At 40.9% G+C, this 20,190-nt stretch overlaps 1 protein-coding gene across 4 annotated transcripts in view; it reads right to left on the bottom strand.

Annotated features, from left to right (window-relative positions):
• ADAMTS12 (ADAM metallopeptidase with thrombospondin type 1 motif 12) overlaps window positions 1-20,190 on the bottom strand; it is a 331,317-nt gene that overhangs the window by 106,222 nt on the left and 204,905 nt on the right. For all 4 annotated transcript variants that reach the window (XM_023239156.2, XM_023239155.2, XM_045038312.1 and 1 more), the window contains 5 exons: window positions 20,032-20,156; window positions 15,647-15,796; window positions 7,045-7,188; window positions 6,540-6,684; window positions 1,322-1,414 (listed from right to left, as the gene is read on the bottom strand). In XM_023239156.2, coding sequence (XP_023094924.2) covers window positions 1,322-1,414; window positions 6,540-6,684; window positions 7,045-7,188; window positions 15,647-15,796; window positions 20,032-20,156 — 657 coding nt within the window. The remainder of the gene's footprint in view (window positions 1-1,321; window positions 1,415-6,539; window positions 6,685-7,044; window positions 7,189-15,646; window positions 15,797-20,031; window positions 20,157-20,190) is intronic.

Genomic DNA, 20,190 nt, shown 5'->3' with positions numbered 1-20,190 from the left:
GTTGCTTTGTAATGTAATTGATTGACCTACTGCTGCAAGTCCCTTATCTTGTTACAGACCATAAACAAACATTTTTTTTTTAATTTTTTTTTCAACGTTTTTATTTATTTTTGGGACAGAGAGAGACAGAGCATGAACGGGGGAGGGGCAGAGAGAGAAGGAGACACAGAATCGGAAACGGCTCCAGGCTCCGAGCCATCAGCCCAGAGCCTGGCGCGGGGCTCGAACTCACGGACCGCGAGATCGTGACCTGGCTGAAGTCGGACGCTTAACCGACTGTGCCACCCAGGCGCCCCTATAAACAAACATTTTGCAGACTGACACTGTGGTTAACACTTCTCCATGTCCTCTATGGGTATTTAATGTTCACAGCAGAGAACTCATACTCTTGCAAAAATCCACTCATTGTCAAAAACAAAAACAAAGACACTAGTTGAAGTGCTTTCTAATATCAAGAACAATTTTTGCTTTCCTGTAACTCGATTATTTCCAGTTCTAGCATTTCAAGTGGCTCAGAAAAAATTCCGTCCTTTCTCTTCAAGGCAATCCTTCAACAACTATCAGTTTAGGAAGGTGAGCATACAAAAAAGAAACAAAAGAAAATGCGATTTGGTTGTTAGATGATTTGGGCATATTTTATCTGCTGCCCCCTTTTCCTCATTATTTCTGGTCACTGTGTGTTGTGACCAAGTTCTATAATTTCAGTGATGGGTCTGATGCCACTCAAGCTGCATAAAGATACCCAGTAAATGCCTAAATCTTGGGCTCACAACAAACACAACTGATTTTGGTGAGTAGCACATATTACGCTGTTCTCAAGCAGTCTGGAAGATTTCTAGCATCTGAATTCTTGGGTGTCTGGCTTTCCTGCTTAGTTAAATGGGAAGAACTCCAAGAAATGCAGTCAAATGAGATGATGAAAATGAAGAAAACCAGTGGCCCAAATCCAGCATCTTTGGAAGGAAGAAGCCACTGGCTTGCCTTCTCAATTTTTAACTGGGGGGGGGGGGGGGGGAGCGGATTCCAAATGAAGGCTGATCATAAGCTCAGCAGATGTTATTGACCACAAATTCCACCGAAGTTCATCAGGGAAATTTGGGATGGATGTTTTGCAAGTGAAGTGTAGAACTGGGTCTCAGCCCTCTCTCCTCCACCGTCTCCAGTGAAGGCTCAAAAGACATCATGGAAATAAGATCCTTTCCTCTGGCTAGTCTGACTGTGTGACCTCCATTCACCCAGACAGCTGCTCTCCAGGGCCCTCTCCCTACTCCTCCCAAGAACCCACCACCCTCCCACCTTCCTTCCTCAGCCTGCCAATCACCTTCTTCTCACCACATCGTGTCCCATCTGCAGCAGCGTCCAGCTTAGAGCGACAAAAGCCTTTCACTGAGCACCACAGAGTCTGGCAGACATTCTGGAAAACAAATGTGAAACTGTACTTTTTGCATTTTCAAAACTTGCACAAAAGCATTTCTGCAATGATGGTGAACTATACACTCAAGTCACCCACAAACTTAAAATAGTGCTACTGTTGTTAGTGAGGAAGAGTGATAAAAAGTGATCATTCGAGAACGCTCAATTCAAACTTAATTCGGATTTTGTCATCATTCACAAACACTGGTACGGTCTACTAAGTGATAAGAAAACAGAAGATAAAACACATTTCCTAAGAGTTGAGACTAATTTCTCAACGTTTATTTATTTTTTGGGACAGAGAGAGACAGAGCATGAACGGGGGAGGGTCAGAGAGAGAGGGAGACACAGAATCGGAAACAGGCTCCAGGTTCTGAGCCATCAGCCCAGAGCCTGACGCGGGGCTCGAACTCACAGACCACAAGATCGTGACCTGGCTGAAGTCGGACGCTTAAGCGACTGCGCCACCCAGGTGCCCCGAGACTAATTTCTATAGGGGTGACACAGTCTCACTGACCTCAGGCAGAGTAACTGGTGACATTGGCCATGAAAGGCCAGCGCAAACTATGAATGAAGGAATCTGATAACAAACAGCTGGTGGTTATAACGAGCCTGCTCACTGAAAGCAATGGAAACTATTCCACCTACAAACCTAAGCTTATTTACTTATTACTCAGAGTAGCCAGCTTGTTTTATCCTCCAGGGAGTGAAATGAGTCTCCTCCTGGAGGAGGAAGAAGGGAAGGTTGACAAGATTCTTACATGCCATCAGAAATGGCTCTACTGCTCCTATCCAACTTTTAGCCTTTCTTCTATCCACTGGTCATCCATAATTCCATCTACTTAATTTTGCTCTAGAGTCACTGTGTTTTAAAATAAGATTTCAAGTATTTTTTTTTAACAATTTTAGAACATTCTCAATCGTTCTCTCTCTAAACTTTGCCTTTCCTTAATTACCACTATTCTCTCCTTCTGGAACGCTTAATTGTCAGTGATGAGCCTTCCCATTCTGTCCTTCATGTCTCAACTTCACTTTTATATTTTTTAACTCTCAATTTTCTTATATATGAAAGCTGAGAAAGTCTGGATTTCTATCAGGAAAAGACTAGCCTCTCCATCACACAGCTCTGAAAATACTTAAGTGACATGGGAAGTAGTTTTTTCAGCTCTAATTTCCAAATCTGCTGTTTAACCCAAACACGGAATTTAAAATCAATGATCATATTTTTCATTTCTAGCAGTTGTAATTATTTTTCATGTCTACCTTACAATTATCTTATAGTGTATTTTTCCTTTTCTCATATGTACTTCTTTTTTTACGTATTAATTTTATTATCCTTACCTGAAATACTTATCCATAGTTCTTGAGGGTTTATGATCTCTCCCCCACTTAGCTATAGATGGTTTTAAATTTTGAATTAGAAGCTGGTGAATTCATCTAATCAGAAGCTTTATCTATTGGATTTTTGTTCATCTTTAGCTGAGCATTGGTTTCTCCAGGGCAGGTTTTTAATCTTTGCTTCTACCAGGCATCCCATAGTTTTTTGAGATCAGAAATATGTTTATCTTATATTTTTTTGGCATGGGGGTTCTCCAGCCACACAAGAGTATACATTTGAACTCTGAATCCGTATGAGGCTGGCCTATGGTAAAGTATTTTCTAGTGAGATGGTTATCCACCAGCATCACTCCCCCCTCAAAACGCAAGCTGAGATAAGAGAAGCTTCTCTGCCATCTACCTTTGCTGGTGGTGGTTTCTTCTAGCCCCCTGTCTCATAGAGGCATAGCTCCTCCAGGCCCCCAGCTTCAGGAGGGGTCTCAGTTCCAGCTCTCTGCTCTGCTCCATGTGAAGACGTCATCATCTGTTGCCACTGGATGTTAAAATCAAGGCCCTTTGATTTTTCTCTGCATCAGCTTCAATGTGCTTATCATTCCCTTTTAGTTTTTTCTTCCTGAGGATTTTTTTTAAAGCTTTCTTATAAGTTCATTATGCATTCATAAAGAATGATATGCTGGGTAAAGAGTTCCCAAGAACTCCCTGTACTATTTTTCTAACTTTTTTTTGAGTTGCAAGCTTTCAAGGTAAAAAAGAAAAAAGTTATAATAAAAGAGGATGAAGCTGTATTCTCTGGTATTTTAGGTGGTTTTTTTTTTTTTTAATTTAAAAGGATTAGGTTATCTTGGCTGCAATATGCAGGGGTCTGAAGTCTTCATTCATTTATCTCAAGCCTTCATTCTATTATCCATTTATCTATGTGTTAGGCCCTGCTAAATGTGAGGAATAAAAGCTCCCTCAGAGAGCTTACATAAAGTAGGGGAGGGTACAGACACTAGAAAGCAGCTACAGGGGTGCCTGGGTGGCTCAGTTGGGTAAGCGTCTGACTTTGGCTCAGGTCATGATCTCATGGTTCCTGTGTTTGAACCCCACTGGAGCTCTAAGCTGACAGCTCAGAGCTGAGAGTTGCTTCCGATTCACTGTCTCCCTCGCTCTCTGCCCTTCCCCCATTCACACTCTGTCTCTCTCAAAAATAAATAAACATTAAAAAAATTTTCTTTAAGCAACTATAATATAGTCTAACAAAGTCTTTGTTCAAGAAAATACAGAATAAAATGTGAAATGATATTTAAGCTGATACCTAAAGGATGAATAGGAGGGGTGGTGCACAGGAACCAGAACCTGCAAAGCTCTGGAGGTGGTAGAGAATGCACAGCACTTTCAGGGAATGAGATTGTTTGGTATATGAATAAACACAGAGTATAAAACAGTAACTGACCAGAGATAGCCAGAGCGGTCTGTTTCTAGTAAACCACAGGATACCCTGAAAACTCCTTACCTTTGTAAAACATATAAAGTTGTGGATAAAATATTTTAAATATTTTAAATGTGTTCCTGAGTTGGCAAGAAAGTAAGAGATATCCTCAGAGGCTAAACATGTAGCAGAAATGTTGGGCATCTAGAGATACAAACCTGGTCACTTAGATTATAATTTTAATGGTCACCTGAGTACTGGTGACAATGACCTGGGCCTGTGTAGCATGGGAAGTTGGACTGGAGACCTCAGAAAGACCATAACCCCAAAGGACTAGCCCTTGTGTGAAAGGATGGACTAAAAGAAACCTGGGACACAGCCGAAAAATCTGTTTTGACCCTAACTCTAGAAGAAATAGTAAATGTTACCCCTGAGATTTTGTAACCATGACCCATGTAGTTGCATAACATCCAACCAATAATTTATTTTAACTAATCCAAAATCCTCTCTGGAAGAATATGAGCCTTAAGGAATAACCTGATAAGAAGTTTCACAACCAAGAACTCACAATAAAACAAAAATCAAGAAAAGGAAATAATCTATAATAAGCAAGACATAGAAGAAATCCCAAATAGGAAAAATAGACCCATATAGTCTCTGGACATTGGAATTATCCAACATAAACTGCAAAATAAATGTCTCAAATATGATTAAAAAACAAAAGATCATATTGAAAGCCTGAATTAGAAACAAGAAACCATAACAGAGAAAACTTAGAAAAATAACCAACAGACTGCCACAAGTAAAAAAAAAAAAAATACCATCAATGAAATTAAAATTTCAATAGAAAGGTTAAAAAGAGAAGTAGATGTGTCTGAAGAGAGAACTAGTGAGTCAAAAGAAAAAGAAATCACACAAACTGCAGAGACAAAAAATATGAAGGCAGGATCCCAAGATATGGAAGATTAGTGATTAAGACCAACATACATGCAACTGGAATTCTAGGTTAGAGAATGGAGAATCAAAACAATATTGTAAGAGATAAGGCCAAAGAACAAGAGATAGGATGAATCCTGAGGCCCCTTTGAAGCCATTTTAGACCATTTAAACTTTATTGTAGGAAATGGGGAGACTGAAATATTTTATTGAGAGAAACACAATCCAATTTCCATTTATAAAGGTCATTTTGGCTGTATTTGGGGAGATGGATTAGAGTTGAGGGAGGTAGTTCAACTCCAGGAAAGGAGACCCATCAAAGACCTACTTCAGCCACCTAGGAATAGGTGGATTTTTTTTAGAGATATTTAGGAAGTAGAATTGGCATAACTTGGTAACCATTTAGGAGTGAGGCGTGAGGGATTTCTGTCCCAACTTTCCCTTCTCTATTGAGTCTTGCCCATTGTGTTTAAGCACAGTTATTTACTTCCTCTTCAAAGGTCTTTTTACATGTCTCTTTTTGTGTTATCTCATTGTATTGAAATTGTTCTGTCTGCTTCCTCCACCAGAGCACAAGCTTCTTAAGGTGAGAGAGAATTTATTCCATTAATTTTTGAGGGCTTATTTTTTACCTTTTATTCACTAACAGCACAGAATCTGGGGACGGTTGAATGTGTCTTGCCTTGCCCATGTCTATGTGTTAACACTGGTACCTTCACACGACGAGGGATGCACTCAGAGAGTAGGCAAGGTTCAGATCACAAAGGAATGCCACACATAGGAGCTGGGGCTTTATCCCATGGTCAATGAACCCTAACAGTGGAGCAGAGCCATGGTTAGTTCCGTGTTTTTTTGAAATAACCTGAGCAACAATTTGAATGAAGGAGAGACTGGGTAGGAGGTAATTACAGTCGCAAGGAGAGAAGATGAGAGACTGAATCAAAACAGTACAGTGGGAATGAAGACGACAGGACAAAGCCACAAACTCTTTAGGAGGTTAAATGTCAGGGCTTGATTTACTAGATGGATAATAAAAATAAAGGAAATGAATGAATTGGGATGAAACTAATTCCTACTTGGCATCTGGGGTTTCTCTACACCAGATGGGAAATTCAGGAAAGGGAGCAACTTTAGGTTGCTACAGTCTGCAGGTGTAGAATCGCCGTGATTCCTGAAAATCACTACAAAATTTTCTTCACCACCACCCACTTGCACAGGATTGCTATCTCCATAGAATACCAAGGAGGCTGGGTCAAGGAATGTAAATGACCCCCAACTTCACACCTTCTGCCTTACAAACACTTTGCCATGAACAGAAGGTTTCCATTTCTGTGTCTGGCTCTTCAGATTACCAAATAGTTCCCTGGCCTTTCCTTCAGCATGCTAGAGCCCTTAAACTCCGTGCAAGGCCACCAGATGCACCAAGATACCCAACACTTACTTCTACTTCCTGGCAGAAGGTGGCATTGGGGCCATACTGCAGCTGGCATTGATGATGAACATCATAGATCACTCCAGGAGCAATGACCTTGGACTTCAAGCCTTTCTTCTGGGGCATGTCATCGAGACAGAACCCCCAGCCTCGACTAAAATGAAAACAAGAACAGTAGTAAATCATCAGAGGGATTTCCATGATCACTTATAACATAAGTCCTAGTTGTGCCGGCCAGTTTCCAGGGACTTAACACACACTCAGATCATAAAGAGCCACCGTGAGCAAAAGCAAGCAAGGGGATAGGATGTTCACCTGGCTGTGGCTGGAGGGCAGGACCCACCCACATTTCAGGGTCAGAAAGCAGAAGTGAAATCCACCCCTTCTGATGCCACCTGATACTATGACCTGTGAGAGGCACTGAGACTTTTCCAGGGCCCAGGCAAAAAACTCAGACTGACTTCCAGTTTAAGGAGACCCAAGTGCAGCTGTCCTGAAAGGCACTGTCACTTACTCCAGGAAGCGGGTGATATACTCCTTGCTGCACTTGGACCACGTCAGTGGGGTGGGATTGTACTGGAGCTGGCGGGACATGATGTATGGGTGCCTGCCCACGGGCTCACAGTCATTTTCCTTCCCGTCATGCTGGATGCCAAAGCTGCAGGAGGGCACAAAGCACAAGAACATTAAGGAGGCTGGCATGAAATAGAAAACCACAGTTTCTCCAAGGTGAAAATAACCCACCGAGAGCCACTTTTGTACAGAATGCATGTGTTTACCAAGTGGGACTGTGAAGGTGGAGAGGGATATTTTGAGCACGTCTTGGCCTCAAATATGCAACCATGGGAACCATGCAGCCAATTCCAAAACTTCTCTTTGGCTAGAAGCTCCCAGTTTGGCTTTCTAGGAGTCTGGAGTCAGGAGGGTAAACCCTGCCTTAAGCAATCTTCTTCCTCCTGCTTTAGTAACCACAGCTCAAAACCCCCAAACCTTGATTCTCCCTTTTCATCATCATTTGAGGAAGAGCATGAAAGGGTAAGCCTATGGGAGACTTTGTCAAAGGCCACAAGCTGTGAGTGACTGGATTTCTTTCGAGTCTTGTCATGGGAGTTCTCCAGTATCTGAGACATCGGGGAGACCTCACAGCCCAGTGATTAGAGCAGGGTTTTTGAAGACAGATGATCTGGACTCGCATTCCAGTTCTGTCTCTTCGTGATCTGGGAGTTACTGAAACGGGTTCAGCTTCAGTTTCCTCTCCTGGAAAGTGCAGAGGTCTTCACTGTGCTAGGGTCAGATCTGAATGGATGAGTCTGAAAACCACTTGGCAAGTGCCTGGCATATAATAAGGGCTCTGGGAATGACGGGAATCCCTTATTGTTGCTTTTATCCTTGTCTAGCTTATTTCCCTTTTCTAGATGAGGAAGCTCAGAGTTTGAGACTTTTCGAAAGTCCCACAGCTAGTTAGTGGCAAGAGTAGGTCTTCGGCAGCTCGCCCTGCTGTTGCAGTGTTCTTACCCAGGCCTCGCTCAGCCTGCTCCCTGGTCCTCCCACTGCCAGGGCTGACCAGGTAAAGCAGCGCTGAATGACCCAGAAGAGCTTGTCCGGCATGGCAGGCGTGCCTGGGATGGGAGCAGATTCAGAAGTCTGTTCATAAGTTGAGTCCCCAGGATCAGCCCAAGATGCCATCAGAGGTCCCCACAAGAACTCTCTCCACTGGGATCTGCTTACAACAGGCATACTTGCAACCCAGAGATGTTGGCTCAACTCTCCAAATCTGAACAGGGGAAAGTAGGACCTTTTACTTGGCGAGTGAAATTCAGCCCATCTGACAGGGAAGCTCATATGCAACTTTACTAAAATCTCCTGATCAACATTAGTGACTCTTACAGAAAATAGTCTCTGGGGGCTTGAGAGATTTCATGTATTTTGCTTAATGCATTATGATGTTATCAACTTACTTACAGACTCCGATCACATTCCACATGAATACAAAATTCACAAAGGACTCAGAGAATTAATCTGCAAAACTCTTATCACCCAGCCACAAAGAATGCGATTCAATGAAAGCTTTCTTCCCAAGCAGGTCTTCCCTATGCTGTTGCAAATCCATTCTTATCTAGCTCATGAAGTACTCCACAAGTTCACCTGCGGAATAATTAGTAAGAACCCTAAACTGCAAGCATGGTTCAAAAATATGCATGAATCATGGTTTTTCCAGCACTAGATATTCTAATACAAGAAGACATATTGCTGGATCTTATATACAGGGGCGATTCACATCTACACTCAAAATATATCAGTTCCCCCGAAGCTCATTTTGTTCCATCTAAAGTTTCTAATGCATTAGGATTTCCCCCCTCCAGCTTCATCACCCCTCTCTTCCCCCATCTTATGAGATAAAAGCAGTGCTACTGAAAATGTCCCTCTGGACTGTGTCTACTAGGTCTAAATGGGTGGAATGCTCCTGCCACATGGGAACAGTGGGTCAATGAGAAGTGAAGGCCAAGGAAAGCACATGGGGTCATAGGGATGGAAGGTTTGCATCCAGGAAGTTACTTTCTAGCAGATGGGATGGACACTGAAGAGCAATTTGGAGTACAGAGCCGTCTACAGGCTCAAACAACTTCCTGGGCTGTTGGATTGGCCTGCTTTACCTCATGCTTCAGTTTCAACCCCTGTTACATAAGTTTGCCAAATTACAGATGTGAAATAGCAATTAATTAATTACCTGGGTTTCGGGGTATCCTTTGATGGAAAAGATCCATTCCTTGCCTTTTATTATTCATTTTTTAAGTATAGTTAACACAATGTGACATTAGTTTCAAGTATACAACGTAGTCATTTGACAGGTTTATACTTACGCTGTATTCACAAGTGTAGCCATACCGTCAGCTGTCCTGATACAACGTTATTACAATATCATTGATTCTATTACTTATGTGCTGCCTTTCATTCCTGTGATTTATTATTCATTTTATGGTGGAGAAGCAATAGCAGAGAACAAAAACCTCAAAAATATGATTGTGAGCTTTTAAAACCCATTTAGGGAATACCAACTTCACATATTTAACATGCAAAGGTCTGTAATGAAATATATCATGATCTGAAAGCGGGGGAGATATACTGGGTGAATGTTGCCTTTTAAGTGTTCATCTATATTCTTATATTTTCATTACTTAAAAGTGAAGGACGCTAGGTCTCAAATAAGTTTTTAAATTTCCTCTGGAGATTGTACCTTCACTGTTGGGCACTTACATAAGGAGTCTGATAAAGGTAGTGAGAGACTTCAGGTATAAATGGCTGATATAATCCAGGATCTTCAGGAATGGATTTTCAAAAAGTTTTCTCTCAAAATAAAAGTGAAATTATTCACATAAGGCCATAGCACAAGTTAGTTAACTTTACTTTCTATTTTGCATCACACATAGTAATGAAACAAACATGTTTCCAAGAAACAATGGGTATCTTTGTTATTAATCTTTGAGTGTCTTTTTGGGATACTGGTTTATCAGTTTTGTTTTGTTCATTCTTGGATTGCTGCAGCCATTTCATTAATCTGCCCAGTGTTTCTCAGTTTGGTCCACAATTAGGACTATATAGCTAAAGGAAGAACTAAATACCCCAGAAGTATCTTTTACTATGAGCAAAAGTTTCTTAGGAAGCCCTTAAAGTCTTCTTTCATTTGGTTTTGTTTTGCTCAAATATTTTTCTATCCCTCAAACTCAAGCTTATGTGTTCCTTCAACTTTCTCTTTTTTATCAGTGACTCTAAACTTTTTTTTTGGGGGGGGGCATTTAAAAGATGCTGTTTTAATACAAATCAAAAGCACAATGAGATATCACTTAACTCTGGTCAGAATGTCTAGAATCAAAAAGATAAGATTCTCACCACTGGTAAGAATGTAGAGAAAAAGAAACGCTTATGCACTGTTGGTGGGAATGTAAATTGGTACAGCCACTGTGGAAAACAGTATGGAAGTTCATCAAACAATTAAAAAGAGAAATGCCATGTGATCCAGTAATTCCACTACTAGGTATTTATCCAAAGAAATTGAAAACACTAATTCAAAAAGATACATACTTCTATGTTCACTACAGCATTATTTACAATAGCCAGGATATGGAAGCAACCTAAGTGTCCATCGATAGATGAATGGATGAAGATGTGGTGTGTGTGTGTGTGTGTGTGTATATATATATATATATATATATATATATATATATATACACACACACACACAATATATATATACACACACACAATGGAATATTAGTCATTAAAGGATGAAATCTTGCCATTTGCAACAACATGGATGGACCTAGAGGTTATTATGCTAAGTGAAATAAGTCAGACTGAAAAAGACAAATACCATATGATCTCATTCATATGTGGAATCTAAAAAACAAATGAATAAACAAACAAACAAAAAGCAGAATCAGACATGTAAATACAGAGAACAAACTGGTGGTTGCCAGAGGGCAGGAGTATGGAGGGTGAGCGATACAGGTAAAAATGGGTGAAGGGGAGTGGGGCATACCGGCTTCCAGTTATGGAATAAATTAAGTCATGGGAATAAGAGGCACAACACAGGGAATACAGTCAATGATACCGTAACAGGGTTGTATGTTGACAGATATACTACACTTGTGGTGAGCATAGCATAACCTATAGAGCAGCTGAATCACTATGTTGTACACCTGAAACTAATGTAACATTGTGTGTCAACTATACCCAAATAAAAAAGATTAAATAAAAAAATAAAAGTCTTTATTTAGGTTATCTGTATATGTCCTGATGCCTTTTTTTTTTAATTAAACTTTTTATTTTGAGATTATTGCAGGTTCAGTTGCAGTTTTAAGAAATAAACAAAGCGGTCCCCTGTATCCATCACTCACTTTCCCCCAATGGTAACACATTGCAAAACTATAATCCAGTAGCACAGTTGGGGTATTGATGCTGATACTGTCCAGACACAGAATATTATCATCACCACATGGATCCCTCATGTTGCAGTTATAGCCACACCCACTTCCTTCCCTCTCCCATTCCATCCTTAAACCCTGGCGGCCATATATACGTTCTCCATTTCTACAATTTTGACATTTCAATCACATACAGCATGTAACCTTTTGGGACTGGCTTTTTTTCACAGAGCATAACTGTTTGAAGATTCATCAGGTCACTGCATGTATCAATGAAACAGTGAAAAAAACATGTTTCCAAGAAACAATGGGGTATCTTTCATTTTATTGCTAACTAGTATTCCATAATATGTGTCCATCCCAGTTTATGTAACCATTCACCCCGTTGGGTTGACACCACTCCTGGATTGTTTCTAGTTTGGGGCTATTAAGATTAAGCTTCTATAAACATTCACGTAAAGGTTTTTGTGTGAACGTAAATCTTCCTTTCTCCAGGACAAATCTCAGGAGTACGACTGCTGGATCATACGGTAGTTGTAGGTTTACAGCTTAAAAAACCGACAAACTATTCTCTGCAGTGCCTGGACCATTTTACTTTCTCACCAGCAATGTCTGAATGATCCGATCCCTCTGCAACCTTGCCAGCATTTGGGGTCACCACTATTTTTTTAGTCATTCTGATTGTTGTGTGACATCTCATTGCGATTTCAATTTGCATTTCCCTCGTAGCTAATGATGTTGAATATAGTTTCAAGTGCTTATCTGCCATTTGTATGTCTTTTCTGGTGGAATTTCTCCTTTTTGCCCATTTTTTAATTGTACTGTTTGGGTTTTTTTACTATTGAGGTTTTTGTTTTGTTTACATTTATTTATTGATTTTGAGAAACAGCAAGAGTATGAACAGGGGAGGGGCAGAGAGAGAGGGAGAGAGAATCCCAAGCAGGGGATTCAAATTCAGGAACTGTGGGATCATGACCTGAACTGAAATCGAGTTGGATCCTCAACCGACTGAGGCACCCAGGCGCCCTACTATTTGAGTTTTGACAGTTGCTTATATATTTTAGATGCTTAGTTCTACTGGATATATGGAGTATTCATTTCCTAGGTAGGTCATAAAAATTATTGTGAGCTTAGTGGCTTAAAATAACATAAACTTATTCTCTCACAGTCCTGGAGGACGGAAGTCTGAAATCAAGGGGTCAGCAGCAGTCTGAACCCTTCAAAGTCTCCAGGGGAGAATTTCTGCTTGCCTCTTCCAACTTCTGGTGGCTGCAGGCTTCCTGACTTGTGGCAGTACGACTCTAACTTCTGTCTCCATCTTTACATGGTCTTCTCTTTGATCTGTGTCCAAATCCCCCTCTCCAGTCATTGGGTTTAGGGCCCAACCTAAATCTAGGGTGATTTAGTTTCAAAATTATTAACTAATAACATCTGCAAAGATCCTATTTCCAAAACAGGTTACATTCTGAAGTTCATAGAAGCCTTGAATTTGTGAAGGGGAACACTATTTAAGCCACTACATAGGGCTTGCAAACATTTTCTCTTGGGCTGTGGCTTGTATTTTCATCCTCTTAAAAGAGTCAAAAGTTTTAATTTTGATGAGTCCAAGTTTTAAATGTTTCCTTTTATCGATTGTGCATTTGATGCCAAGTTTGGAAACTCTTTGCCTAGCCCTAGATACTTAAAATTTCCTATTTATGTCCTAAAAGTTTTTTAGTTTTACATTTTACATTTAAGTTTGTGTTCTACTTCAAGACCATTTTTGCATATGGTGTGAGACTTAAGTAGAGACTCTTTTTATATATTAAAAACCAACACGGGGCTTGATCTCACAACCCTGGGATCATGACCTGAGCTGAAGCCAAGAGTCAGACACTCAACTGACTGAGCCACCCAGGCACCCCACACACAATCTTGATTACTGCAGCTGTATAATAAATTTTGAAATCTTGTAGCCTGATTCTTCTCATTTTATTATTCTTTTTCAAATCGTTTTGAAAACTTATTCTAGTTCCTCTGCCTTTCCATATACATTTTAGATTAATTTTTTTATATCTCAAAAAGAATCATGATGAGGGGTGCCTGGGTGGCTCAGTCGGTTAAGCGGCCGACTTCAGCTCAGGTCATGAGCTCGCGGTCCGTGAGTTCGAGCCCCACGTCGGGCTCTGTGCTGACAGCTCAGAGACTGGAGCCTGTTTCAGATTCTGTGTCTTCCTCTCTCTGACCCTCCCCCATTCATGCTCTGTCTCTCTCTGTCTCAAAAATGAATAAACGTTAAAAAAAATAAAAAAAAAAAAGAATCGTGATGAAATTCTCATAGAAATATCATTAAACCTATATATTTATTTCAGAAGAATTTCATCTTTACTATGTTGAGTCTTCCAATTCATGACCATAATAGGTTTCTCCATCTATTAGGAGATCTCTATTTCTTTCTGCAGTGTTGTGTAGTTTTCAGCATATGAGTCCTGTACATGTTTTGTAAGATTTAAATGTTTATAATAATTTTATACAAATATTTCATACTTCTGAGTGATTGTGAAAGGTACCGCATTTTTAATTTCAGTGTTCACTCGTTCATTGCCTGTATATAAAAATGTGAGCGATTCTGTATGTTTATGTGGTATCCTGTGAGCTTATTCTAGTTTGTGTGTTTGCATAGATTCTTTGGGGTTTTGTACATATACAATTATATTATCTGCAAATAGAGCTAGTTTTATATCTTCCTAATCTGTATGTTTTTTTTCTTGTCTTAGTGCACTGGCTAAAACCATACTCCTTTTTCTTTCTGTTCCTCAGACTTTGGCATTTACTTTGTCCTGTCTTCAAGTTTACTGGTTCTTATTTTGTCTGCTTATATCTGCCAATGAATCCCTCCAGTTAATTCTTTTATTAGAGTGATTGCACTTTGTAGCTCCAAAATTTCATCTTGGTTTCTTATTAGATCTTCTATATCTTTATTGATATTGTTATTTTGTTCATATATCATTTCCTTTATCTTCTCCACATCTTCTTTAGTTCTTTGAGCATCTTTAAGGCAGTTGTTTCAAAATCTTTGTCTAACAAATCTGCCCTCAGGAACAGTTTCTGTTGATTTATTTTTTTTCCTTTGAGATCATACTTTCCTGGTTCTTTGTATGTTTTATGATTTTTTTGCGTAGAAAAATGGACATTTGAATCTGTTAATGTGGCAACTCTGGAAATCAGATTCTTCCTCTTCTGTAGGGTTTGCTGTTTTTATTATTGTTGTTGCTGTTGTTGTTATTACTATTATTATTATTGTAGGCTGTGTCTGTGTCAAGGATCAACCTGAGGTAAAAATTTAAGGTCTTCGCAGGTCTTTTCAGAGTCTTTATCTGGGCACGTGTGATCACTTTCTCATTTTCCCCATGTACGTAATTATTTTTGAAAGTCCTATTCTTTATTGTCTAGCTCTCAAAAGGGAAAAAGGAGAAATACAAAGAGGGAGAGAAAATGGTGCTGGCCTCTTAAATCCTCTGGCAGTCACTCCAGTTTAAAGGGAGCTTGCAACAATGTGGAGAGGTGCAACAACAATGGCTGCCCCAACTTTGTCTTCACCTCTGTGATCAGAAGCAGCCACCAGCAACCAGAGCCCAACTTGCACCTCCTGTTAACTGACGTTTGCTTAATGGTCTTCTCCATCGTATAGCAGTTTTAAATTTCTGCTTTATTCAATGTGTTCCTTCAATACATATAAGTAAAATGGGGTTAACAATGGTATCTATTTCATAAGGTTATCAAAAGGAACCAACAACACAACCCAAGATGGAAGACATAAAGGGTGCAAAAATGTTAATGTTTGTGACTTGTCAGTGATATTAATACCTCAGCATTTTATAAAAACTAAACAAGGATTGTTACTCCCGAATTAATCAAGTAAGTTAAAGCTTATGTCCTTGTCTGTGTTCAACCCTTTCTAATTCAGAAAGTTGTAGTAGCCTCTTTGATTCTGTGGTGTAGTAGCTACAAGTGGTCAGGGAAGAAGAGACACTGAAATCTTTGAAGTGTGTGATTATCCCCACTTTACAGATGAGGAAGCAGAGGTTTAGGAGGGTGAGTCTCAAGACACAGTGTAACCTGACTCCTAATGCCCCATTTAACGTGCTTGCCCTTCCCTCTACTGACATGGTGCACGAACATGGCAAGGGGATCTCAGTTTCCTTGGCCCTTTACCTGTGTCCGAGCTCATGGGCAATTGTGAAAGCAAGAGGGAGTCCAGAGTCTTCATTGATGTTACAGCTCCGGTGAGGCTGGCACATTCCTGACAGGTGGGACAGACCCAAAGTCTCACAGGGGCGATTGACACTAGCACAGATGTCTTTTCTGAAAGCAGAGAATAGAGATGTGTAGGCTCCCAAAGAAACATCTGAAAAAATCCTCCTGGAAAAAATCTGGGTATTAGTTCACATTCAATATGGTCTGGAAAGCATGGTTAAATTATTTTTAAAACTCCATAGGGAGCAATTCACAATTCATAAGATTATTACGATTTCACCTCTGATTACTGACTCTCACTAACACCTAAAAATGTGGGAAAATATGACAATTTTTAACGTTTATTTATTTATTTTTCAGAGAGAGAGAGAGAGAGAAAGCTCAAGCAAGCATGAGCAGGGGAAGGGCAGAGACAGAGAGGGAGACAGAGAGAATCCCAAGTAGGTTCCATGCTATCAGCTTGAAGCCTGACATGGGGGTCAATCTCAAGAACCACAAGATCATGACCTGAGCAGAAATCAAGTTGGATGCTTACCTGAGCCATTCAGTCACTCCATGACAAAGGTTTTATTTTGAGTTGCTTTTGCCCTTAATCTCAGGATGCCAAATTATATTGTTTGGCCAAAAAGAGAAGGATTTGATTGAAAATTGAAGATTATTTGAACTTTTAAATAAAGGATAACCAACAGTGGCTGAGCATTTTCACATATGAAGCCCCTTTTGGTCTTTCTGGGGTCTGTGCTCAAAATGCATCTGAGAACTTTTGCTTATTCATGAAAAAGGCAATTGATCTCATCAATCCATCTAGAGATCAAATCAGTTGGCTCTCCAGCCCCACTACCCTAACTATATGGGACATTGGAGGGAATGCACATACAAATAAAGACCCTTAGGATCTCAAAAAATACTGGTTATGGTTTTTAAATGTAAAAATATGCTTCCATACCTTTGTGGGGATTATTTCAGTCATTGACAAGAGTTAACTTGGTTTGGTCTGGTTTTCTTCAATTCAGGAAGAGCTCTTTGCCAAGAATAACTAGCATAAATGCCAAGAAGGTTCTGAGCTTGTTAGCTGCAGACCTTCAACTCATCAGGTTTGTGTGGGTACCATTTCTGGCAACTAATGATCTGTTTGATGTTTCCACTGGGCCATGGAAAAGATCCAGGCTCTGAAAACCCCTGCGAGTCCTCCGTTCTCCAGGAGGCAATGGCTGGGACAAGGGGATAGGAGAGAGTGGCAGCCCATGTCACGGCATGCCAACTGACATGATCCCCACTCTAACGGCAATAGTTTTTGGGTAGATTTGTGTTGGAGAGCTAGATTGGATCAGACAGCCCAATCATTCTAAATAATTTCTGTGTCTGTGGGAGGACCAACCAACCAACGTTTCCACCCCTGCTGCAAAATGTACTTGCTACTATTTCATTTTTTTAAAAGTCTAGACCTGCTTGGAGCTGCTGGGAAAAGATTGGTGTCTACTGCTAATTCACCTGCTTTCTCATTCAGATGGGGCAGGTGTTAGGTCCATTACATAATTGTTTACTAACTGCCTACTAAGTATCTAGCACTAAAGAGGAAAAGGGGGGGTAATAAAAGAATTATAGAGGGGCGCCTGGGTGGCGCAGTCGGTTAGGTGTCCGACTTCAGCCAGGTCACGATCTCGCGGTCCGTGAGTTCGAGCCCCGCGTCGGGCTCTGGGCTGATGGCTCAGAGCCTGGAGCCTGTTTCCGATTCTGTGTCTCCTTCTCTCTCTGCCCCTCCCCCATTCATGCTCTGTCTCTCTCTGTCCCAAAAATAAATAAACGTTGAAAAAAAATTAAAAAAAAAAAGAATTATAGAAACATGAGTCTTGCAGACAGGGAGCTTCTGCTCCCCAAAGCAGATTAGCTCTACCTTCACCATGCACTGGATATTGTGTAAGAGAAAACATGCCTTGGTATGCAGTTACTAGCCTTGCTTCATGTGGTATATTTAAGCCAAATCCACCTTCTACTGAATCCAACTCTGCAGAGAACCCTGTTGAATGGATCTCAGCACAGTCATCCATAGGCAAGTCACATACCTCCCTCCCTGGTCCTGCCTTTCAAACCAGAGGTTCCCAACAGGGGTTGATTTTGCTCCCCACCCACTCTTAGAGACAGTTTGGGTTGTCACAACTTGTAGGAGGGTGCTACTGGCGTCTCATGGATACAGGCAAGAGATGCTGTTAAATATACCTCAGCACACAGACAGCCCTGCACAACAAAAGAATTACCCAACTCAAGATGCTGAGGGTAAGAAATCCTGCTTTAGCATTTGAAATACTCTCCACTCTTCAGGAGTTGGTGAGGTTCATCATATACTGAAACCAGGCCCTTGTTTGAAGGAAGAAAAATTGTCATAATAAGAAAAAAAATATCATAATAAGAGAACAGATCCTTCATATTCTTATGGGTAATAGTTAAGAGTACAACTATTAGGATCAAACTACCTGGATTTAAGTCTCAGCTGTACTTGTTAATGGAAATGAGATTTGAGGCAAGTGACATAACCACGCCTCAGTTTCCCCATCTATAAAATGGGAATAATTGATGGTAGTTCAACTACCAGACTTGTTGTGTAGATTAAATGGAATAATGATTGTTCTAATAGATGTAGCACAGTGCTACATCAGACACTCCACAAATGCCAGCTATCATTAATTCACTCATTTCCTCATGTGAATGAGAGAAGAAATGATATCTGCTTTCAGGGCAAGGAAAGAGAGGAAGCTGACACAGTTTCTAACAGTGGTCCTGAATCCAGGGTTCTTCCCTACAGCTAGGTCCTGCCTGGACTGAAGTCTTCCCCTGGCTTCTTGCCCAGGTCCTCAGTGTTTCCTGCCTGTGTGTTGCTCCCCCACCCCCTGCCCCCCACCCCGGCCAGGGCCCCAGTGCTTACATTCCACACCCACACTAATCTACCTCCCAGCAGAGCTACCAATGTCACAGACCCTAATATGAATCTAATGTAATAGGTTTATTCCACAAACTTCTTTTGAAAACTGCATTCAACTGAAGTTTTGATACTTTCATTCAAAAGAATGACCCTGATGGTCGGAGTGAAAGTTGGTTATCATTCTTTGCGGGCACCCCATGCATCGGGATACCAAAGGGACCAAAATGTTCAGGGGCAGCCTGCCCTCCCTGGGGAGAACACACGTGTGCACACACACACACACACACACACACACACAGGGCCTTCCAGTGCATGAGTTCTCTGTGGCTGACAAACCAGGCCGAGCAGACTCTTCTATTTACATATCCCTGGATTTCCTGATGTCTCCGAATCTGCACAGGAGTTCCCCATGAGAATTTAACTCCCCCGTTAATGAAAGACTTCATTTAAAATAATGTCTGGGGGTGCCTGGGTGGCTCAGTTGTTGGTTAAGTGTCTGGCTCTTGATTTCAGCTGAGGTTATGATCTCATGGTTCATGGGTTTGAGCCCCGTGTCGGGCTCTGTGCTGATGGTATGCAGCCTGCTTCGGATTCTCTTTCCCTTTCTCTCTGTCCCTCCTTCTCCCTCCCTCTCTCTCCCTCTCTCTCAAAATTAAAATAAAATAAGATAAAATAAAATAAGATAAAATAAAATAATGTCTGATGCTTGGCAGGTGTTCAATAAGTATTTATTGAATCAGTGAGCAAACATAGCCTCCAAGAGCCTGGGTTGATCAGAAAAGTTCATTAGCCTTTCACAGCTATGAGTCTTGGAAGGTTGATGGTTTTTATTAGCACCACAGGGTCTGTCTGTCATCAGAACAAAATAGTATCTTCATGAGAATAAAGGGAGAAAAGTGTAAGCAAACTGCTCTGTGTATTCAGGGAAGGGCCGGCCGCCCATATTCTGTCCTCACCATCAGTCAGGGATGGGTTACAAGGAGGACTGATTTCTGTAGAGAAGGTTGTATGTTTCTAAACTGGAGTAAAAATTTTAAGAAGAAAATAAAGGATTGGAAAGCCCAGGCTTAAAAGTTACAGGAGTCTTTAACAAGGATCTGTAAACAATCTTCCTAAGCTTATAGAGCTGCATGAAAAAGCCAATTTTAAAGATGAAATCATCATTGGGATATGAAAAAGGCCTGCATTTTGCCAACAGATTTTTGCCAACAGTTTATTAACACGGAGAGTTTTGTCACACACGTTTAATAATTGCCCCCTCACTGGTATGGACGTCAGGAGTTGTCTAGATCGTAGATGCTGCCTTTAAAAATGATCAAAAGTGACAAAGAGTAGGAGACTCTCATGGGTTTGAATAGGGGACAACTCTTTCACCTGCCAGCCCCCCTGCTTCGCAGCCCCTGGCTTCCTGTAGTCCCTGGGGTACCTGGTGAGGAGGACGGCCACGTCATGATGGGCAGGGTTAAGGTCACTCTTGGGATTGATGCTCTTCTGCCACTTACAGAAGCTGGACAGTGTCTTCTCTGCATGGTGAACTATTTTCAATCCTTGCTAGAGAAAGAAGAGGAAGAGATTGGCATGGGTG

The sequence above is a fragment of the Felis catus genome, chromosome A1 (genome assembly GCF_018350175.1).
Source record: "Felis catus isolate Fca126 chromosome A1, F.catus_Fca126_mat1.0, whole genome shotgun sequence".
Classification (NCBI taxonomy): domain Eukaryota; kingdom Metazoa; phylum Chordata; class Mammalia; order Carnivora; family Felidae; genus Felis; species Felis catus.
Note: the sequence above shows the minus strand (reverse complement) of the source record. Positions and strands in the feature narration are given on the sequence as shown.